Consider the following 22812-nt stretch of genomic DNA (forward strand, 5'->3'; position numbering starts at 1 on the left):
TGGGGCAGGGGCTGCTGCCACTTTTTAAGAGAGAATGAATGTAACTGCTCTCCTGGCGTTTCTGCAAGAAATCAGGATGAGTGACCACCCCGGAAGCGGGAGTTTGTTCTGATCTTTTGGTCTCTGCTCACCCTCGGGTCTCCCTTTCTTGCACAAGGTTCGGGCTCTTGTTGCCAAACACCTGGGGGGAAGGTCTGTCCCTATGACCCCCGAGGAGGGGCAGAGCTGCTCCTCAGACCAGTGGGCAGAGGTGGGGGGACAAAGTAAGAGTCCACCCTTCCTCTGACCCGTGGGATCTTCCTGACTCTCAAGTACAGTCAGTGAGTTCTGCCCTTTCCATGTGAGGCAGAACATTCCAGAAGCAGAGAGGAGGAGGCTTTACCTCACGCCCAGGCCAGCAAAGACGCCCCCAAACCCCACGAATTCCTCCGCAGGCCTCGATGTCCCCAGGCTGAGGGAAGCGGCCCCGGACAGCACAAAGGCCAGAGCACCAGGTGGTCACAGGCTCTCTCCTCAGCATTGGTGTTACCTCAACAAGCAGCCGCTGCCAGAGCCAGACAGACAGAGGGAAAGGGGGCAAACTTCGGCTTCCTCGCCTGCGGCTCACAGACCAGAACCTTGGGTTCAAAGCAGCTACCCAGCATCCGAAGGCCCCTGCGGGCCCGGTGAGCCGGGCGGGGATGGGAGGCCCCGGAGGCCCCTGCTGCCCGGTGGACCGGGCGGGGGTGGGAGGCCCCGAAAGCCTGCTCTTCTGGCGGAAGATGTGTTTCCAAGAGGAGATAATGGCTCGATTTTGTTTTCCCGGGTGGGGCAAGGCTGTGCAGCCTCAGGAGAGCTCTGGGGCCTCCTGGGAGACTTCGGAACCCCGGGGCATCAAAACACCCTCCTGGGGGATAAAATCAGCCTTCTTGCTTCTGATTCCCGTCTCCGGGGCTTCGCTCCAAGCCAGCCCGCGACCCATTCTGGAGACCCGGGAGGGTGGGGGTTGGCCTCAGTCTGTTGTTGGTCTGTCTTAAGGGTCAGATGCCCCCTGTGGGGTCCAAGCCGCCCATCTGGGGAGAGGCCGGTGCCGAGAGGACGGGGCAGCTCACACAGGGGTGGTCCGCCGGTTGAGCACGCTGATGTGCACGCCTCCCTTCAGGTCCTGCTGGAAGAAGTCGTGCACCTGCAGGAAGCCGGCCTCCTGGTCGGGGCTGTAGCTGGCAGCCGTGGTCACCTTGAGGGGCTCCCTGGACAGCGTGTACATGGACAGCTCGCCCATGGGAATGGCCCCGGCGATCTTCAGCCCCACTGGAGATGTGTCCCTGGACGGAGAGGCCTCGGTGGACCTCGAGCTGGACCGCGAGCGCCGCCGCCGGTACCGGTAGCTCGGCATCCTGGCGTAGGGTGATGAGGAGGGAGCCTTAAGGAACTCCCGTTTGGTCTTAAATCTCAACTCTTTGTTTTTCTCAATGTAAATGTTTACGGCCAGGACGCCCACGGTCTCAGCCACAATGAAAGACAGGGCTCCGAAGTAAAAAGACCAGCCGTAGTTGTAATGGTTTTTTTTGTCTTCGTCGCGCTTGTCGCTGGGGTCTCCCGTGTTGCTGGAAATGTAGACGATGATGCCGATGATGTTACTGAGGCCTGAAAGGGAAGCGGGGGTGGGGGGGGTGGGGGGGCGGGGCGAACAAAGGCAGAGAGAGGTTAGACCCTCAGCTGGGCAAGGGCAGGTGGGCGGGGCAGGGGCAGGTGGGCGGGGCAGGAGCTGGTGGGCGGAGCAGGGGCTGGTGGGCGGAGCAGAGGACACGTGGGTGGATCAGGGGCAGATGGGCGGGGCAGGGGCTGGTGGGCGGAGCAGGGGCTGGTGGGCGGAGCAGAGGACACGGTGGGTGGATCAGGGGCAGGTGGGCGGGGCAAGGGCTGCTGGGTCGGGCAGAGGACACGTGGGTGGAGCAGGGGCTGCTGGGCGGGGGGTGGGCAGATGGGTGGAGTAGAAGGCAGTCGGTGGAGCAGGGGGCAGATGGGTGGGGCAGGGGATGGTGGCCACTCCCCTTTTTGGTGGGTATGTCTTTGTTCTGGTTGCTAATTTTAAGTAAAAGTAGTTGATTTTGAATGGGTAATGAAGTACAGAGTTTGGGTGAGTATATAATAAAACACAGGCTCTTACTACCCAGTTCCCCTCCTCAGGCAGCTACTGTTATCTTCTCTCGTATATCCTTCTCATATCCATATCCAGTCTCTCTCCCTCCCTCCATCTCTCTCTCTCTCTCTCTCTCTTCCATTTTTTTCTTTGCACAATACTCTTTGGCCCCTTGCCTTTTCACTCAGCTGTCTCCACCCGAGAGACAGTTCCCTATCAGGACAGGAGGAGCTGTCTCTGTCTCTCTAACTGCTCATGGGACCAACACCACCGCAGGGGCATCTACCCAGGCCTCTGCTCTGGACACGCAGGTGGCTTCCAGCCCTCGGCTATGAGACAGCCTTATGTCTACATCATTCCACACACACGTGAGTAAAAATGTGATGAATTCCTTGAAGTGAAACTTCTGCCTCACTGGGTGTGTGCATTTAAAAACAAACTTTTATTTGGGCGTAATTTTAGATTTATTGAAAAGGTGTGAAGTCAGTACAGAGAGAGAGCCCCTTTCCAACTCCCCGTTCCGTTTTCCCCCATTAACGTCCTATGTCACCGTGTACATGTGTTACAACCAGGAAGCCCACCTGGTGTGCTACTATCCATTTACCTTCCAGACTTTCCTCGGATCTCACTGGGGTCTCCACTAATGTCCTTTTTCTGTCCCACGATCTCGAGTTGTGCGTAGCTGTGTTTGAATTCGGAGTCCCAGCTCAAGCACCCTCCATGGCGGCACAAAATGCCTCATCAGCCTATAATGCATTTGCCAGTCTGGGAGGTGAAACCCACTCGTGTGTTTATGTGATTTTCTCTCGTTATAAGTGAGGCTGAGCAGAGCCGAGCTGCCTGGGTTTGAATCCTGGTTCTACCAACTCTCATCTCTGGAACTTTATGCAAATTACTTACCTCTCAGGGTCCTCACGTGCAAAGTGGGAATGCCAGTGGCACGCACTACACCGGGTGGGTGTGTGGATTCAATGAGCTAATGCATAGAAAGCACTGCGCCCAGCACACCGAGAGCATGCTTTGAGTTCTAGTACAGTCTATTGTGTTTTATCGTAATGTGTTGTATCATCTATGCCCCGCCCGGGGCCTCTGTCCATCTTCCTACTGCACCAATCCCAGCGTGGATGGGTTAGAGTATTTCCTCCTAAGGGCTCAGCGATCCAGCTGTAGGTCTGGACTCCTCACCCCTTCCACTGTGCTCCAGAAGAGCCCCCACTGACACGGGTTTTCACAATCACGGTTTGCTTCCTTCCGCCCCTCCTCCCCTGCCTGCTGGCTCTGTCTCTCCTTCCCCTATTCTGCACAAGCCATAAGAATGTAAATCACATCCCAGCTGATTCCACGTTCCCAAAGAAGTTACCGGCGTCCTCTTCTGACTCTCCCAGCTTTTAGACCGTACTTCTCCTGAGGCTCCAATCATTTTCCACCTAGAATCATTCACGGCCTGTCTCACCTCACTGCTGGGCCCTGCGCGTGACTCTGGGTCTGTGCTGCCTTGGCCCACGATCAGGGCTCCTTGATCCAGGGAATAAACGGGGACCAGCGAACAGCCCCTTGCTTGCCTGCATGGCCATTGTGTTTCCTCGCTGCCACGTCCTCTCCTCTGTGGCTAGACCTGTGCTTTCAGCTGAGTGTCTCTGCGCCCCGGGCTCCACAGCCCCTCTGGAGACCCAGGGCATCTGGAGATGCCTTTGAGAAGGTTCCTCCGGGGGGAGCAGGCAGTGCAGGGGGCAGCGCGCTTTAGAGGCTGACAGCCCTGGGCTCAGCCTGTCGTTGCCGCTGGGTGACTTCAGGGAAACCGCCTGGGCCACGTGACCACCTCCTCAGGAGCTGGGGTGATGGGGGTGCACTCGTGCAGCATTGGCACTGGTATTAGTGGAAGTCTTCTTTCCTTCCTCGGGAAAGGAAAGGGGACAGGATTCAAACGCCACAGCAGGATTCAAGTCCACACCCTGAGCAATCTGCCTGCTTGGAGGAGGAGAGAGAATGGCGTGTGTCCCTGTCTTCCTGCCTTGCCCCCGTTCTGGGCTAAGGTGAGGAGAAGGGACAGGACAGGGACCTGGCCAGGAAGGAGCGTCCTGCTTCTTCCTAAGGAGATCCTCCTTTCCAGCACACGCTCACACGCTCACACACACACGCTCACACACACACACACTCACACTCGCACGCACACACACTCACACGCTCATACTCACTCACACACACACTCCTCACTCACATACATCCCCCGCAGATGCACACACACATATATTTACTGCACTGGAAGGAGACAAAGACTGAAGTGGGGCAGGAGAACAGGCGCAAGAATGGCGGCCAGGAGCCCTGAGATTCTGAGCCCGTCCCTGGGTAGCTGTGGCCCGCAGTTCCGCGATGCAAACGGCAGTCACCTTCCTTCTCCAAGAGGAGCCGTGAGAAGAGATGGGATGAGATGGCCTCTGGGGACTTACGTGGGCCGCGCACCTCGCAGGCCCCTTCCTGGGCCAGTGAAGGAAGCCCGGCCCGGTGACTGGGAGCCTCACTGTCACCCTCACGGTGCCACTGGGCTGATTCAGGGTTCAGAGCCCAGGCACAGGGACCTTCGCTCCGCTCAGCCTCACAGGTCCGGTGTGAGAAAAGGGCTCTTTGAAAACGAGAACGCCGTTAGGACGGTGCAAGGAGCTCTGATGACAATTCAGGAAAGGGCTGCGGGCGGAGCTCTGTGACATTTCTTACGCGGATTTACTGGAACGAGGCCTGGGAAGTCAGCTGCTCCGGCCCTGCTGCACCGTCATCTCCATCCCGCCGGGCTGCCCGGAGTCTTGAGGACGCCACTGGCCGAGCTTTGCCCCTCAGACGCCCCGCCAAGCCCCCAGCCCCAGCGACTCAGGCCACTGGATTCTCCCCTGGACCAGGCGTGAGCACTGACCCCCCCTCCGGCCTGCAGCGCGCCGTCTGCGGCTAGGCTCAGAGGAGCGACCGTGTTAGGCCATTTCGGACCCACTGGGCAGGGAGTGGGTTGCTCTCACCCACAGCTCTGGGGGGCGCAGAGGTGCTGTTTCCCGTCTCGGAGCCGGGAGACTCGGACAGTCAGGGTGGGCGGGTGGGGCTCCGCCCCGCGCCCTCCTCGCTCACACCGCCCCCGGCACGCTGGGCTCCTGCCCCCTTGCCGGCCTGTGCGCCTCCCCTTGTCTTCCCGGCTCAACCCCTTCAGGCCTTGGCTTCTGAGCGATCCCCTGAGGCCCGCCCCGACCCCCAACTCCGCCAGGCTCCCAGGAGGGGCTTGTAGGGCACCAGCGCTGCCCCTGTGGCCTTCTGCACACCTGGACTAGTTATTTTTATTTTTAATTGAGGTGAAATTCCCGGAACGTAAAATTAACCCTTTAAAGTGCACAATTTAGTGGCATTCAGTTCATTCAGTGTTGTGCAACCACCCCCTCTGCTCGTTCCAGAACATTCTCATCGCCCAGAAGGAGACCCCATGCCTGTTAAGCAGCTGCTCCCCACTCCCTGCCGGGCGCCCCACACTTTGGACCTGCGTCACCCACGGCGATGTTATGACCTGCCCCCCGTCCTCCCCACCGCACGCCGCAGACGAGCGCTCTGTGCAGCGGGGACCAGAGCAGACGGCTCACCTGCAGCCACAAAGAGGATGCCGGCGCTGAGGACGATGTTGTTCTTGCGGCTGTGGAGTCTCCCGGCGCCAAGGCAGAGCCCGCCGAGCAGCAGGAGGGCGGCACTGAGGATGGGGAAGGCGCTGGAGGCGCGCACGAGGCCTGGCCGGCGGGAGACACAGAGAGGGCCGTGGGGCTGGCCATCCTCCCGGCCCGGCCACGGGCGTCGGCCCCAAGGCTCTCAAGGCCCTTCCGCTGACTTTGAAGATTCCCATCCCACCCTGGAGACCCCAGGTGGGTAGGGAGCTGGGGGGGGCGGGGTGGAGGCCACCAAGTGATGGCGCCGGCCTGCTGGTCACTCCCCCTGGACGCCACGTGGCCTGGAATCACATCTGCCCCCGTCTCAGGCTCTCCCTGGATGTGGGCCCCACTTCTGCCAGCGGGGATCCCCTCAGCGCCACCAGGGAGGCCACAGCAACAGGCACGAGAACACTGTCAGACGGCCCGTCACAGCTCGTGGACATCGTCTCCGTGAAGCCTCCGGGATGCTGGAGACTGGATCCGGATGGGCGGCCGAGGGCACGGCTTTGCCTTCGGCGGGCCCGGGTACCCCGCTTTGTGACACGCTGGCTGTGTGGCCTTGGCCAAGGTGGGGCCTCCCTGACACTGGGTTTCCCTAGTAGTGGGATGCAGTTCGTAACAGGCTACGTCCAGGTGGGTTCTGCACATCTAATAGGCTTATTTAGCAAAGGCCCTGCCCATAGCACACACTCCTCAAGTGACAGCCTTGATCTCCCACCTCCGTCAACACCAGCGCCATCACCCCGGGACGCTCCGGACCTCGTGAGGTCACCGAGGAGGGGGTGGCTGGACAGGGGAGCATGTCCATGGCCTGCGGGGTCCCACGGAGCTAGATCTGCAGCTGTGCACTGCCCAGCAGGGCGACCAGGGCAGCTAGCTTCAGACCACTTCACTCCCCTCTTTTACAACCTGGGGAGAGTAGTAATACCTACCTGTAGGGGTTGAATTGTGGCCTCCCAAAATCTATGTCCACATTCTAACTGCTGGTACCTATGAGTGTGACCAGGTTTGGAGAAAAGTCTTTGCAGCTGTGAGTAAGTTAAGGCTCTTGAGATGACACCGTCCTAGATCACGCTGGGCCCCAAGTCTAGTGACAGGCGCCCTAACATGAACAGGAAGCGACACAGCAGAAGAGCCCATGGGGAGAAGCCATGTGAGGACGGAGGCGGAGGAAAGGATGACACAGCTCAAGACAAGGATGCCGGGGCTGCCAGAGCTGGAAAAGGCGGGAAGGATTCTCTGCTAGAGGCTTTGGAGGAGCACAGCCCTGGCAACGCCTGAGTGAAGACGTCTGGCCTCCACTCCGTGTGAGGGTGCCTTTCTGCTGTTCTAAGCCCCCCAGTTTGTGGTAATTTATTACAGTGGCCTTAGGAAAGGGACACACTACCTGCAAGTGCTGTGATGAGACTCTGACGGAATAAGGTACATCGGGCGGGTAGTAGGGCCCTGGGGGATGCGGGTCCCCCTCCCTGAGCATCTGGCTGGGAGAGGAGGCGGGAGGAAGGGAAGGGGGACGTGAGCAGAACCCCGAGCTCGGCCTCCCAGCCCAGGAGAAATCCCGGCTCCGTGGACCTGGGGGCCGCCAGGGGACAGTGAGCTGGGGGCACCGGCAGGCCCCCCTCCTGAGCCAGCTGAGCTCGTTTGCGGCCTTTCAGCCTCTGAAGGCAGCGTTTGTCTCCCTGCTTGTAAGCCCGCCAGTGTGTGCCCTGCTGCACAGAGAGCGGCTTGTCTGGGGCAGTAAATGAAGCTCTTCTCTCCGCCTCCCCCTCCTTCCTCTGCCTTCTCACAGCCGCAGGTTTCGGGAGGAGGTTTCCTGTGGGCCTTTGAAATGCGCCTCTGATCCGTGCGGGGCCGGCAAAGGGGGACCGGGTCCCCCTCGATACCCTCGTTCTGCAGGTGGGTCAGAGGGGTTGCAGCGAGGGAAGCCTGGAGCCTCTAACGTCTCCGAGTTCGGGCCTGGCCCAGAGCCGTCCATCCCGCCCGCGTAAGTCACGTGAGCACCGTCCTTTGCCACGTGGGCTCACCCGGAGCTCTAGACGTGCGGGCACCAACCGCGGTGCAGGCTGGGTCTTGCACAGAGCGGGGTCGATGTCCAGCCCACGGCCCTGTGGCTACCTCGAGCCCTGGCAAGGATCTGTGTTTTTGCCCAGAGGGCGGGCATCTCCTCCTCACTCGCCCTCAGGCTCGCCATGGGCTCTCAGCAGCCCTGACACCAGCACTCTGGGGTTAGCACAGAAACCACGCGCCCAACCCGAAATGCGGAGCCTGGAGAAGGGGCACCAGGCCCAGGGCAAGAGGGACGGGAAGCCCTGAGGCCAGCGGGCTCAACAGAGAGAAACGGCAGGGAATCAGGGAAACTCAGGCCGGATGGCCGTGGCGACCGCGGCCTTGTTCTGTCCTGGAATGTTGCCCACTCCCTCTGGCTCCCAGCTCACAGGCACCTGCACTCTGGGGCTCGAGTTCAGGGCCAATTCTCGCTGTTTCTGCAGCCCCTGAGTGGAAAACCACTTCCCTGATGGGGAGTCAGCTCTGCCCTCCCCCTCAGCAGCCGAGATCACAGGCCCCAAAGCCATCACCCCTTCTCTTCCTTGGGCTCCTGAATGAACCCCCTGGCTCCCCACGGTGCACCAATGAGGAAACGTTTCCTTCCCAAATGAGCTTTGATGGCTGATGTACAGTTGCCATCATGTTATTTGGGAAAATCGCTGCTGGGTCTCCCAGCCCTCACGCCCTGCCCCGGGGCACCGCTGGTGGGGTTTGAGGACAGCAGGAGCCTGAAGCTGGATTGGTGAGTGTGCCCCTCCCGGCCCTCGGACCACCTCTCTCGGTCCTGCTCTGGGCCCTGGGAGGCTGACGCCAGGGACCGGGTCATCGGGGTCCCTCGACTCCGGCTTTGGGAGGAGAGTGCAGGGGAGACGGTTATTCCCCTGGCTTCCTTCCTGCAAATGAGGACGAGGATAAGGTGGCTGCGCTCTGTCATAAAGGCCACAGCCCCTGCCAGGAGGTCCCCTGGTGCAAGCGTCCATACCTGCCTCTCCCACCTGTTCAGGCTGAGGGCTGTAAGGGGTCCTTCTGTTGCTAGCCGCGGTGTGTTCACTGCCCGTTGTAAGCTTCCCTTAGCCCCGCCCACAGCTCTGTAATTAGTCCTTCACTAAATGCCCTTCCTTCATCCCATCGGAGCGAGCGTCCCCTCTGCTTCCTGCTGGGACCCCAGGAAGCCGCATCGTCTGACCTCTTGGCTGATGTTCCACGAGGCCCATCCAGAAGGAGATCCCAGCACCCTGGGGACCATGAGGGGAAGGGCAGGGGAGTAAAGAGGCAGAGCCCGCACCGATTAACCTCAGGCAAGTTCATGTGGGAAGTGGGGAGGGAATGGCGTGTTTCTCCAGGAGCTGCTTCCGCACAGTCCCGAGGTGGCCAGGTTAGCAAATCTGCCCTCAGAGCCTCAGGGACCATCTGACTGCCCCGGGCCGGCAAACAAGGGGAGGTCCTGTTCAGGGCTGGCTTTCACCAGCAGCCGCCCCAGATGGCTGTGCAGGCCACGCACCATGCAACTCACAGAGTGTAATGTATACGCTAGTCTATGCAAATGATATCCCTTGAGTTGTGCAGTGTGCAACCTGCACAACCATCTGTGGCGGCCCTATGGACTATCATTTGCTGGGTTCAGTGGTGGCCCGCAGAAAGCAGAGAGTACAGGCGTGAGGAAGGGGAGAAGGTGAGGGAGGAGGGATGGGAGGCAGATCTGGCTACATTATTCCAGGTTCTGGGCCTGAGGCTGCCCCAGGCTGCAGGGGAACCGCACGCTGGTCTATTTCACTAGATGACTCAGAACCAAAATCCTTTCCCTTAGAAAAGAACGGTCCATAAGCAGGTGCAGAGTGAAGAGTGCTCCCTCTGAGCACACTCGTATTGATTCTCCATAAATGAAGCTGGCCTGAGCCCCTAGGGGAGCCGCTGGGAGCAGCTCTGCCTGCGTCTTGGCTAATGCAAAAGGGGAAAATGACTTCAAAACGGTGCTGTTTTTTCCATTTCCAGGTTCCTCCCCAGGCTGAGGCTCCATCCTTTCTCCCAGGGAGGTGCCCACGGACGAGATCTGGATTTAGGGTGTGGGACGGGGTTTGTCCTTTGAGTTCTGCGTTCTAGTCCGGGGGCCAGCCCCACTGCAGGACCCGGGCAGGGGCAGCTCATGGGCTCTACCAGTCTGTGCCAGAGACACTCAGGGCCACATACCCGAGGCTGGTCCCACCACCGTCCTCACGTTCTCCCACAGGCTGCCTGGCACCCAATGGCTGTTTCAGCGCGTGACTTAATCTGATTTTCAAGACTAGAATGCTGGGTGGGGGAGGGGAGGGGTGGGCAGGTCCAGGGCTGGCCGGGCCGTGTGCTTGGGGTGGCACAGCCCCCAGGATGCCGGGCCCGGGCAAGCCTACGTCCTGACCTCTGGACCGGACACAGCAATCAGTTCCTCTGAAGACAGCGGCCCTGGGGAGCAGGGATTCCCCCACCCTGCTCCATCTTCCCGGGCCGCACCCGGGCATGGTCCTATCAGCCAGGCAACTCCGCCGGGACACCCAGCACGTCACAGCAACCTTGAACGACACTCCATCCTCGGAACTAACGATTCGGAATCAGAAAGGGAGTGAAGGCAGCACCCAGGGACCAGCCCCCTCCGCCCCCACGGGGCCCACCTTCCTCCCCCGCAGCCGGCTGCCCACCACCGGCCCCCGCTCCACCCACAGAGGAAGCGAAGGACCCTCGGCACTCACGCAGGAGGTACTCGGAGCTGTCGTGGTCGTAACCGTTGTCCTCTGGGAAGTGGTTGATGCGGAAGCAGTGCCCTTTATAGACCCCTGCAGGGAGCGAGGGGAAGAGCAGTGTAAATGTTCCGTGGGCTCCACGTCCTTTCTCCCCAGACTCGCTGGCCGGGTGTGCCTGGCTCTGGGCGTGGAGGGCGCAGAAGGGCCGCTCCGATGGGCGTGGGGCACAGAGAAGGACCGCCCAGCGGGGGACGCGCCCCAGGCTGACCGCGTCATTACGGTCCACGTCTGGACACCCGCGAGAGGGAGGGGCACCAGGACACAGGGACAAGAGGCCTCAAAGCAGAGCATCCTGGGCCAGCAGGGCCCAAGGGGACTGCGGAGCCCAGGCTTGAAAGGTGACAAAGACCTTCCCAGTGGGATGGGGGAGGGGCCAGCCAGGCAGAGGCGAGGCTGTGAAGAGGCAGGGCTGGGGCCCGCGGTGTGTCTGGGGAGGGTGGGAAGTCCAGTGCGGCCAGAGGTGAGAAGGACCCGTGCAGGGAGAGGGGCTGTGGGCCGGGATGAGATCTGCCGCCCACCTCCCTGCGGCAGTGTCTGTCTGTCTGTCTGTCTTCCCCTCTCCCCTCGAGCACAGTTACGGTGAATCCCTCCCACGTCACAGGCCGAATCTGCACACGGTCGGCAACGTGACTGTAATCCCCTCACTCGGTGTGACAGAAGGAAGAGCCTCCCGGAAAGGCCCAGACCCTCTCCTGCCTGGTCTCCCTCCCCACCCGGAGAAGTAGCCTTCGCAGGACACCCTGAGTAGTTTAGTGACGGCAGGAGGACCGCCCAGCCCTCCCTTCTGGAATCTTCCGCCAGCTCTCCCAGCGCCTGCTCCCCTGCAGTGTGGGCGTGCACAGTGCAGAAGCGGACGCAGGTCGGGGGACACAGGGTGCCGGGTTCTGTCCTGCCAGCCCCCCGCACGCCCAGGCCGGGCCCCTGGCCCTACAAGGAGCTCGTCCTGGCCCCCACACGGGCCCGCCTGCTTTCAGCTGGAACGTTCTCGTTTTGCAGCTGCTGCTGAGCGGCTCGCTGACCCTCCCACGTCCCGGCCAGACCTCCTGGTCGGGCGCACGGTGCAGGCAGCAGGGCCCGTGCCAGGCTGGCCTCCGTCCCCGTCCTTTCCATGGAGAAGGGCCTCGACGAGCTTGGGGGCACCTTCAGCGCCTCCCATTTACCAGTCAGCTGCCCCCCAGCCTCCCCTCAGCTGGGCCCATGAGCTGCTGCCTTCAGAGAGCTCAGGGGCTGGTGTCCAGGCCACTGCTGGGCAGGCTGGGTTTGGTCAGGGACAGTGGGGGACAGTCTGAGGGTGTCAGAGGCGGCGCCTTGAGTGGGGTACGCTTCCACAGTGTCGTCTGAGCCGGGTCAAGCGTGAGCGTTTTAGCTACCTGCCTCAGTCTCCTGCTCTGGAGAATGGGGACAGCCACAGGCCTCGTCTAGGGACCTCAGGAGCGTCACGGGAGGCGACCCTGAAAGGCACTTCAACAATTCTCGGCCTGCGCTGACGGCTCAGGGGACATTTGCTGCTTTGGGACCCAGACGTCACCCACCCTTTGCTCCGTGGCTCTTACTCTGTGGTGGAGCGAGAGGAAGGAGCCCCAGGGCAGGCTGGTGTCAGGACGGCCAGCGCGGGCCGCACCCCAGCTTCAGGAGGTGCGTGGGAGGCCGAGCAAGCGCCTCCCGGGCGTGGGTGGGCGAGGTGGAGCCCTCCGCCCTCCTCCCCCCCCCGCACACTTTGGGGGCTACTTCACGGGCCTAAACAAAGTCCCCAAGTCCCCCAGGCTTGTGGGAACAGTCAGACATCAAGAGGCTGAACAAGAAGTAAATAATCTCTCTGCAGAGTTGGTCTCCAGGGGTCAACGGTCGGCTGTGCGTCTTCCCACGTGCGCACGTGTTTTTTAAAAATTAATCTTTTTACTTGGAGGTAACTGTAGACTCACACGCAGTTGTGAGAAGCACTGCAGGGAGACCCCAGGTACCTTTCACCCGGTTTCCCCAGTGAGAACATCCCAACCAGGATCCTGACATTGCTACAGTCAGGAACATTCTGCCACCTGGAGGACCCCTCGTGTTGCCCTTTTATAGCCACACCCACCTCGTCCCGGTCCCCAGGCTCTGACCCTGACGCAGGGCAACCACTAAGATGATCTCCTTTTGCACAGTTTTGTCATTTCCAGAAGGTTCTATAAATGGAATCTTACGGCGTGTGACCTGTCGGGCCTGGCTCTCTCACTCAGCGTAATTCTCTCGAGATTCACCGAGTTGTGGTATCGACAGTTTGCTCCTTTTGGCTGCTGAGTGATGTTCCACGGCACGGATGTTCTACAGCTCATGACAGCTGGATTTGCGCCCCGCGATTGCGCCTGCGGTTCCCAGCTATTTCCAATGACGCTGCTATGAACAGGTTTGGGGATGAACCTAACTCTTCATTTCCCTGGGCCAAATGCCCAGGAGAGTAATTGCTGGGTGACGTGACAGCTGCGTGTTTGTTATAAGGGACAGCCAAGCTGGTTTCCAGGATGGTTATATCCCTTATTTTGCAAAAGGAATAATACAATACACTTTACTCTGCAAACTGCTTTTTTCATGTAATAATGTATACACACTTCTCTAGGCCAATACCTATAGATTTTAAAAACTTGTTTGTTTTTAATAACAAAAATAATAAGTTGATACTACTCCAAAAGTTGCTGACAGTCTTCGAAGGCACTAGCACAGGGACTCGGGCAGTAAAGCTTTTGCCGCACCACTGATGATGCTAAAACTATGCTTCGCCAGGAAACCACATATCCACATATTCGATTGGAAAAGAAAGCAGGTTCTGAAAGTAGCTTGCACGTAGACACGTTAGTTCCAAATGCCCTTCCAATGTATTTTGCGAACCTCCACTCTGCATTTAGGGTGATAGTTTCTATTTGATAGAAACTGTAAATAGGGATCACACTGCCCAACATATTAACAGATTTTCTGACACATTCTTTTCAGTGGCTGCGTGACGATGCGCAGTTATGGTTCATCAGTCCAACTATACGATAGGAAGAGACATTTCCCTTTCTTGGGGCCGTGTGTACACACGACGGATCCCACCGCAGGGCGTTCTGCTCCGAGCGTGCTGACAGCGCGCTCTCCCGCGTCCCCCCTGCCCCTCCTCTCCTCTCCTAACTTCTCTCCACCCTTCTCCACACCAAGCTCCTGTGCACAGACTGAAGGAACAAGCATTGCCTTGGGTTAAACTGTGTCCCCCCTGCACACACCCCCTGCAACCCCCCGCCCCCAGAAAGCTCATGTTGGAGTCCTGACCCCTGGTCCCTGTGAACGGGACCTCATTTGGAGACAGGATCTTGAAGATGGACTCCAGTTAAGATGAGGCCACACTAACTTAGGGTGGCCCTAAATCCAACGACTGGTGTCCCTATAGGAAGAGGGAAACCTGGACCCAAGGGAAAAGGCGTGGGAAGACAGAGGCAGAGGTTGGAGTGTTGCGTCTACACGCCGGGGGGTGGCAGGGATCGCGGGCAACCAGCCAGAGCTAGGAAGAGGCAAGGAAGGAACAACGTACCCAGAGTCTCAGAGAGGGCAGGGCCCTGCTGACACCCTGATTTCGGACTTCGGGCCTCCAGAACTGTGCAACAACTGTGTTCCAAACCTCCTGGTTCGTTATGGTCTGTTCCAGCAGCCCCAGGACGCTGACACAGGAGCGCTGCTGTGTGAGAGGAAATGCAACATGCTCGTTCGCTCACTGGGCGCCAGCCTTGCAGGAAGGCAGACGTGTTGGCCCTTCCTGCTCCTCTGTCAGCGGCGGGGGCCCACACGCAATGTGTGGGAAGCTGCATGCACTGCATCCGCAGAAGCATCCTCCTGTTGCAACGAGACTCGTGCAGTCGCTCAGGCTCACGCTTCCAAAGCCCCTGGAGCAGGTTCCCCACCAGGGACTCGCATCCTCTCCCTGTACCCTCCAGCTAGCGACAGGGACCTCGCCACCTCCCGAGGCATATTCTGTTTCCAAACAGCTTTAACTTCAAGTTCCTGAGAGGTTGTCCGCCTCCACAAAACCCTATCCACGGGTATTACTTATAATCCCTGGGAATAAAAGAACCCATCCTCTGTCGTGCGTCAAGCCACTGAAGAGAGGAACTGTATCCAACAGGATGAAGGACAAGCTAGTTTTCCAGCCATCCAGGGTTTGCACAAAAAGGGAGGCCCAAGGTCGAGGACGAGAGGAGGCTGGCAAGCTGCCAACGGTCGGGACCAGACGCGTCCCCCGGCCCCAGTCTGAACAAGTGGGGTCTGCGGAGGAGTGGGGCACCTCGAGTAGAGAACGTGGGTATGTCCCCTAAACGAGCATCCTCTCTAGGTCAACTATCCCCATTTACTTTATTTATTTAGTTAGCTATTGCAGTACGCGGGCCTCTCACTGTTGTGGCCTCTCCCGTTGCGGAGCACAGGCTCCGGACGCGCAGGCTCAGCGGCCACGGCTCACGGGCCCAGCGGCACGTGGGATCTTCCCGGACCGGGGCACGAACCCGTGTCCCCTGCATCGGCAGGCGGACTCCCAACCACTGCACCACCAGGGAAGGCCTCCCCATTTACTTCAGCCGTTTCTTTATTGTTGCTTCCAAGACCCTTGTCCAGCCCCGCCCCCTGCCCTGGGTCCGCCTAGGAGCACAGCCCTGCCTCTCCTCTTCTCGGGATCCTGTGCTTCTGTTCTCGGGACCTGCTCTTGCTGGACTCAGCCGCCCAGGATTTTTTCACGAGAGCGGCCTCACCTCCCCCAACCTGTTTTTGTCGAGTGGAGTGTTTAGTCCGAAGGACTTCACATCTATCCCTGTCAAATTTAATTTTGTGAGTGTTGGCCTCAAGGCATTTAATAGGGGAGAAAATTAATGGCTGATGTGAGCAGTGAGAGAGCGCCATTTCCAATCCATTGCACACGTGCGCTCTCGGTAATTGGGCCACTTGCTGCGTTATCTGCTAAGTGATGAGCTTCGCTGGCTAATTGCAAGATCCCAGATGGACCACACCGCGGGAATACCGCAGCGCTCCCGGGGTCGTGGCCTGCGCTCCCGGGGACACGGCGGTCCTCTCCCTTTGCGGGTCAGGGAACCACCGTGTGAAGAGACTTCTCGAGACACATGGCCCCAGACGCGTTACTTCTTCATCTGTTAAAGCTCGGGAACTGGGTCCAAAGGAGTCCCTCCTGCTCTAAGATTCTAGGACCATTTTGTGCGCAGATGTTAACATATCCATTCATCTACATACATCATACTAGAGGTATTTCTCTAAGCCTAGGAAACATCTGGAAAGAAACATCCTAAAAGGTGTCCACTGTTTCATTTCTCGGTGAATTCAGATTTTCCTCTTTACATTTTCTCTGTAATTTCTAAATTTTCTACAGTGTCTGAAAATGAACCCATGAGGTTTATCGAAAGAAAGAAAAGAAACCGGATCTTTGACTCCAGGGAAAACGTGGCGCTGTGTCTGAAGTGACCGCAGGGCCGCCCAGATGTGGAGGCTGGTGAGTGGCGGGTGATCCGTCGGGGGGACATGTGTGTGGGTGACCTTTGGCCCCCGTGGGTGAATCACCCCCCCGCGAGGGTGACCGACCCCCAGGACTCAGGCGGTGACGGGCATGTAGGACTTTCAGTGCTGAACCCAGGAGAGTCGCAGGCAAACCGGGACGAGTTGGTTACCCTGCGAGTCATGTCAGGGTGTGACATAAGCCTCCCTAACAGGCCATCTCAGAGGTCGGTCGCCACTAGGGGAGCGCTGGAGCAAAGGATGTTAGACGGTGACTTGCTAATAATGGTGTCTCTGTGTAATCCCTTACGGCGGCTGGCAGAGCGCTTCCACAGGCACGACCTCACCTGTTCCTCACAGACGCTGAAGCAGCACTGGCACCGGCTGAGTGTGCACGGGCCCCCTGGGGCCCACCCCTCACGTCTCTGCCCGCCTTTACTCCAGCCCCTCAGAGCAGCAACCAGCTCCCTGGGGTGTCGCCTGCCGGAACCTCGATTCAGCCGCTCCAGTTGCTTCTTCCTTTTTGGCCCGCGGCACTGGGTAGGTCGCCCGGGGGCAACTGCACACACACTCACTCGCTCGTGGAGCTGGGGGTTTGGGGGGCGAGGGCCCCCCGGCCCCAGGGTGACCTTGGCGCAGGAGGATGGCGGCCGGTGGATAGGTGTTCCCGTTCTACCTGCTTCTGGGGGTGGGTCCCAGCAGGACCAAACCAGTGATGGTCAGCTCAGGGCTGCCCCTTGCACTGCCTTTCCCTCTACCTGGGTTCCCTCTCCCACCCTCCCACAGGCCCGCTCCCCAGGATGGCCACCCGGGACACCCTGCCTGCACACCGGCCCTGGCTTGGGCTTCGATGAAAGCTGGCCCATCGGCCCATCTCATCTTTGTAAAAACACAGCTTTGACGATGCAAGAAAGAGGTGTAGAGACGTCACAAGCCCTGCTTTCCCAAGCCCCGGGGCAGAGGCCCAGCTCTGAGCACTAGGCCCTACCTTAGGCCGTAAAGGAGACGTCTCTGCCTCGTCTTAGAGAAGAGGAGGCTCGGGGCACCCATGGCAGAGCAGCCGCTGGAATCCGGCTCCTGACGTCTCACCACGTGTTCTTCCCAAGCGCCTGATGCCCACGCCCTTCCGGGAATCCTTGCGAGTGCCAGAAGGGGCTCTGATGCAGTGTGGGTCCTCCCCAGACACATCAGGGAGTGAAGCCAGGTAACAACCGCGAGTGCTGGGTTAGCTTTAAGGCAACCGCTTCCCCGACGGTGAAGCAGGAGGCAACTGGCGTCCCCAGACTTTGGAAGAGGCAGCTCTGGGCGGCAGGGCGGCAGAGGCCTGGTCTGCAAGGCCCCTTTGGGCTCCAGGACGGGTGAACGTGAGTCGAGTTCGCCCCCTGTGTGGGTTTCCAGCTGTGCCGTTTCAGGGGGAGATACGGTCGGACAGCAGGGGAGGGATGTGAGGCATTTTCCATCCTGGGCTCTTGTCCCGGAGTTGAGGCCGAGCTCAAAGCCGAGGTCGGGGCTCCGGTGTGAGGTCCGCGTCCGGGAACAGATGCTTCTGCAGCATGGGGTGTGGGGAGTGCTCAACTCGTGACCTCAGAACATCCCTGTCATCCCTGGTCAACAGAGCAATGGGAAAGCCCAGACGAGGCCCGGCTGCTGGTGAAGGCCACCCAGACCGGAGAAGGAGGTGAGGGTGAGAACCCCGTGTGGACCAAGCATTCCAGCAGCCTTGTTCGAATCATCTTATGTGTGGGAAAATAATCAAACTACATTGTGTTCTAAATAGCTATCAATTGGACTTTATAATAATTCGAGGTGGCCGTGCCCTAACTGGTCCAGATCAGGGAGGTCTCACTGGACCCGAGTCAGACTGTTCGTACCAGCCGCAGCCCTGGTCCAAGGCCAGATGGACCAAGTCCGTGTCTCAGGTGGGCCGTGGGAGGAGCTCAGAGCCCGCCTGGGCCTGCACTCCTCCCGTGTTTCCCCAAAGCTGCCCGGCCCCTGACCCTAAGCCCCCACGGGGACAGCCCGGCAGGCCTGGAGGCCTGTGTGTCTCCAGGAGGGCACAGGCCTTCCAGGAAGGACCCAGGGCTCTGTGGAGGAGGTGAGGGGCTGAGGGGTACAGGGCTGGGCTGACGGGAGAGGAGGGGAAGGGACAGTGTTATCCTCAGGGTAAGAATAACATCAAGAGTTCACTTAGCACCTGTATGGCCAGGCACTGTTTAAGCACCTGACATCTGTTAACTCACTTCGTCTTCATACTAACCCTGCGACGCAGAGACGATTACTGACACCATTTGCTACCAAGTGCCCGAGCCAGGATTCGAACCGGGGCCGCCCGCCCAGCTCCAGAGTCCGGGCCCTGACCCTCCCACACTCGGGAGGCAGAAGGGCATGGCGTGGCCTCAGGGCCACGGGTAGTTCTGATTGGCTGCAGCGTGACTGGGAAACATGGGTCCTCGACACTCTTCATTGGTGGGAAACCTGTTCTTCCAGAGTCTTGGCCTAAGCGCACTGGCTCAGGTTCGAGGCTGGGCTACCCTGCACTGGAAGTGGCGGTTCTCCAGAGCGGGCCCCCTCCGTTCGGGGCAGAGGTCAGGGAGAGGCGGAGGAGGGTGCGAGGGCTCAGCGTGGCTATGGTGGCAGCTCAGGGCTTTCCAGAGGAGCTGATGTGTACAGAGGGGCGCTACTGGGCTCCGTATATGCAAAAGGGCAGAAGTGGGCAGGCAGGCCGGCCTCGTGTTCTGGAACCCTGGGTGGCCTGGCCTGGGGGGACAGCGGCCAAGGGGATGCAGCAGCAGAAGAGGCCGGGGTGAGGTGGAGGTCCCGCAGGGAGGCCGTGGAGATGGGACCTAACTGCACAGCCGCCACGAGGGCGACGGGGTGGGAAGGCTTGAGGGGCAGCCTTGAAGGGAGCTGCCTGGGTGAGGGCGGCAGGCAGGCGCGAGAGGAAAGGGCAGCCCGGGACACCGGCGAGCCGTGCGCTGTCTGGGGGAGACCCTGGCTCCTGGTCTTAGATGTGTCCGCAGACGAGGGACCGGAGCCCGGGATGGAAGTGACCTCGACCGTTCCAGCACAGACAGGCAGGGTGCCTCGCGGTTCTGGAGGCCAGAAGTCCTAGGAGGAGGCGCGGGCAGAGGCGGTGCCTTCCCAGGGCTCTCTGGGGCCTCCTCTGCACCCCTCCCCGTCCTGAGCTCCTAGGGGCTCGCTGTCTACCGCTGGCACCCCTGGGCTTGTAGAAGCGTCACCTTGGTCTCTGCCTTCACCTGCACACAGTGTTCTCCCTGCACGCCTGTCTGTCTCCACATTCCCCCTTTTCACAAGGACACCACTCATATATGACCAGGACCCATGCTCATGACCTCATTTTAACTTGATTAGCCTCTGTAAAGACCCTACTTCCCAACACAGTCACACCCCGAGGTACTGGGGTTAGGACTGCCACATACGAATTTGGAGGGGCGCAACTCGGCCCGTGACACCGGCTCCGAGCAGACGCGACTGGCCAAGCGTCCGTGCCCCCGGCTGCCACCACAAAGCCAGGCCCCGTGCCTCCCCGGCCCCGCCCCACCTCCAGCTCCCTGTAATTCCCCCTCTGAACACCCCCTCATCATCTCTCCACTTCCATGCTTATCTCCAAAGAACCTCCTAATAACTGTGATTTCCCGGCTGGCACACGCTGGTGTTCTCCGGAGGGCTGGCCTCTCTCCAGCTGTAAGGCGGCAGGCTGTGGGAAGCCTCTCCCCCGGGCTCCTGCAGAGAACTGCCAGGCTTGGAGTGGCAGCCAGGGCTGGGCTGGACTTTCCTGGGGGAGCCTTAGCTCCCTGGCTTGCAAGTGACCCTGTGAGACCCTGTTAAGCATTATGACCTTGTGCATTTTGAAGTTCCTCCGTCCAGCTTACATTCCTCCGTCCAGCACCTCCTGCGCTAGATGCTGGGGACCCAGATGTGGCAGAGGACCTGCTCACCCCTCTTCTTCCTGGACTCAGGGCTACACTGGATCTCTCAGCCTCCTTTGCAGGTAGATGGGCCATGGGACCCAGCTGGCCAATGGGAAGTGGGCGGAAGTGATAGGCGTCCTTCCTGGACAGGTGGGTGCACCTCTCCCTCTCCACGGCCTCCCCCGCCAGCTCAGGGGGTGGTGGAGCCACAAGACGGGCACAGCCTGGGTCCCTGAATCCTTTGTGGAGGAGAGCCATCCCCAAAGGATGACCCACCTTGCATCAAGGGCAGTAATCCACTTCGATTTCGTCTCAGACATTCTGCATTTTGGCGTGTTTCTGTTTCATCGATAATCAAGGAGAAGAGACAAGGCAGGCGTGGTCTCTGCCGTCCTGGAGCTTTCCAGGTACACAGTCATCCAGTGACGCCTGAGGACGGGGTCTGAAGGAGGAGGCCAGAGTTTCAGAGAGCACGCCATCCGAGGCCGCAGAGGAGAGGTCAGGAGAGCTTCTCCTCGTCGGGAGGATGGGAAATGTCTTTACCACCTTTGAGAGCGGAAGCGGGGCCTAACCCTAACCCTAGCCCATGCTGGTCAGAGCACTTTGAGAAGATCAATTGTGGTGATGCGAAGGGTAAGTCTATACTTTTAAACTTCTCATTTCTCGGAGCTGCCTTCGGACCAGACTGTGGAGTTTGGGGAGGAGGCCCCGTGTCCCCTACACGGCCAAGGGCTTGGGGTTCACAGCCTGCGCAGCTGCTTTGAGCCCCAGTGCCTGGGACAGGTTTCCCTCGTGCTCTTTTCTCCTTTCTAAAGTGAGCTCATAGGTCACTGAAGGGCCTCGCTGCCCCTCTAGCATCTGTTTGGGGTCTTTGTTTGGCCATAGACCTCGTTTTTTTTTTCAATAAATTTATTTATTTTTGGCTGCGTTGGGTCTTCATTGCTGCACAGGGACTTTCTCTAGTTGTGGTGAGCAGGGGCTATTCGTCGTTGCGGTGCGCAGGCTTCTCACTGCAGTGGCTTCTCTTGCTGTGGAGCACGAGCTCTAGGTGCGCAGGCTTCAGTAGTTGTGGCACGTGGGCTCAGTAGTTGTGGCTCGTGGGCTCTAGAGCGCAGGCTCAGTAGTTGTGACGCATGGGCTTAGTTGCTCCGCAGCATGTGGGATCTTCCTGGACCAGGGCTAGAACCCGGGTCCCCTGCATCGGCAGGCGGATTCTTAACCACTGCACCACCAGGGAAGCCCCTGTAGACCTCGTTTATCCGTTCAACCCTTTGCCCACTCTTTCATTTAATTCAGTATCCATCTACTGATGCCAGGCCCTGTGGGGGCCCAGAGGCACGGGTCCGGCCAGCAAGAACGCATCGCCTGGTTGGGGAGGTGAAGTGTCCACATCACCTCAGAACAGGGAGCTAGTGACACATGCTACAGGGGAAGCCGCAGGCTCAGGGGCCTTCAGGAACGAGGGTTGGTGCTGGACGGGTGTCTGGGGCAGCTCGGGGGACAGAGCTGAGGACGGAACGTGGCAGCTGGGGGTGGCAGAGAGGGGGGGCCCAGAGGCATGTTTGGGGAGTGAGCTTCCGGAAGAGAGCGTAGGCGCAGGGTGGGTGGGCTGAGGCTGCCGGAGCAGGCGGGCAGCCATCACGGCGTGGCCTGGATCACCCTGCGAGGGTCCTGGATTCAACGCCGTAGGCTCCGAGGTGCCGCCGTGCCTTTCCCGAAGCTGGAAAAGTGTCCCCATGACTAACGCAGGGACCCCTTGGCCCTCACAGCCTGGCATGTCTCTAATTCTATTCCCAGCCCGACTTGGTGGAAATGCGACCTGTTACATCGGAGGGCCCCAGCCTGGGGCCTCTTGGGTGTCTTATTTTAGTCCCAGAGGAGCCAGGCTGCCTGGGAGACGCAGGCTCAGCTCCCCCCGGGATTAACAAGCGCTCCCTTCATCGCCCCCCTCGCGTTGCCGTGCCTGGGAGGAGGGACACATGTAGACTTTGGCTCAGAGCCGGCAGCTTCCTGCAGCTGCCAGACCGACCGTGGCAGCCTCAGGACCCGCGCAGGCAGGAGCGTGGGCCGGGGGACCTCGGGTCAGCCCGCCTCACCCCTCACTCACCGTCAGTCACGAGGAGAGAACGTCTCAACTTGCACTGTGTCAGCCCCAGCAGGGGAGAACGGATTCCGCAGACGCCCGAGCCCACCCTCAGCTCCGGTCTGTAAGCAGGTGGCACACAGGGGCTCCCTCTCCAAGATCCTTCCTAGCTTCCCCAACAGTCTAGGAGAGCCACTAGGTCCAAAGGGCGTTTCCCCCAACGGGACAGTCGGAGTGGGGCTGGCGGAGGGTTTGGGAGAGACGCCAGCCTTGTCATCGGCAACACGACCGACATGGCGCCCATTTCAGCGGGGCTGGACCCCGGCTTAGTGTCCACCAGGGGACTGGGCTCTGTGGTGCAAGCTCGCGCCCCCAGGCGGTGGGGTTCACACAGAGACGATTTCCGCCCCCAAATTCCGCCTCTTTAAACCTGGAACCTAGAGATCACAGTCTGGTAAACAGAGGCATCTCCCGAGGTCCTAGGCTCTATGGATCTTGTGCTGAGACAGGTGGGCTGGGGCAGGAGATGGGGAGAGAAGGGCGGGCCATGGCCTGGCGCTCAGCCCATCCTGGGGTATGCCCGTGGAGCCCCTTGCTCTGGGAATGGGTCTCTCACAGAGTGCCCCCCGCACCTACCAGAGGCTGCATCGCATGGCCCTGCCCCAGGGATCCTGGGCACACACCC

General features: G+C 59.8%; 1 protein-coding gene and 1 long non-coding RNA gene across 7 annotated transcripts in view; one reads left to right on the forward strand and one right to left on the reverse strand.

Moving 5' to 3' along the window:
• Nucleotides 1–366: 366 nt before the first annotated feature.
• CACNG4 (calcium voltage-gated channel auxiliary subunit gamma 4) overlaps nucleotides 367–22812 on the reverse strand; it is a 54931-nt gene continuing 32485 nt past the window's right edge. The window contains exons 2-4 of one of the 2 annotated variants that reach the window (XM_030837965.2): nucleotides 10563–10646; nucleotides 5734–5874; nucleotides 367–1626 (exon numbers count right to left, since the gene is read on the reverse strand). In XM_030837965.2, coding sequence (XP_030693825.1) covers nucleotides 1088–1626; nucleotides 5734–5874; nucleotides 10563–10646 — 764 coding nt within the window. In that variant the 3' untranslated portion in view covers nucleotides 367–1087. The remainder of the gene's footprint in view (nucleotides 1627–5733; nucleotides 5875–10562; nucleotides 10647–22812) is intronic. The other variant, XM_060291300.1, reaches the window with a different exon arrangement.
• LOC132594354 (uncharacterized) lies at nucleotides 4817–13560 on the forward strand. 5 transcript variants are annotated; one of them, XR_009560508.1, is made up of 6 exons: nucleotides 4817–5015; nucleotides 5551–6006; nucleotides 6120–10569; nucleotides 10710–10951; nucleotides 11215–12248; nucleotides 12758–13560. It is a non-coding gene; the product is annotated as an uncharacterized lncRNA (long non-coding RNA). The 5 variants fall into 5 exon arrangements; XR_009560509.1 differs by having other exon boundaries at nucleotides 11271–12248; XR_009560507.1 differs by having other exon boundaries at nucleotides 6120–7215; nucleotides 7583–10569; nucleotides 10710–12248.

Source organism: Globicephala melas, chromosome 20 (assembly GCF_963455315.2).
Source record: "Globicephala melas chromosome 20, mGloMel1.2, whole genome shotgun sequence".
In the NCBI taxonomy this organism is placed as follows: Eukaryota; Metazoa; Chordata; class Mammalia; order Artiodactyla; family Delphinidae; genus Globicephala; species Globicephala melas.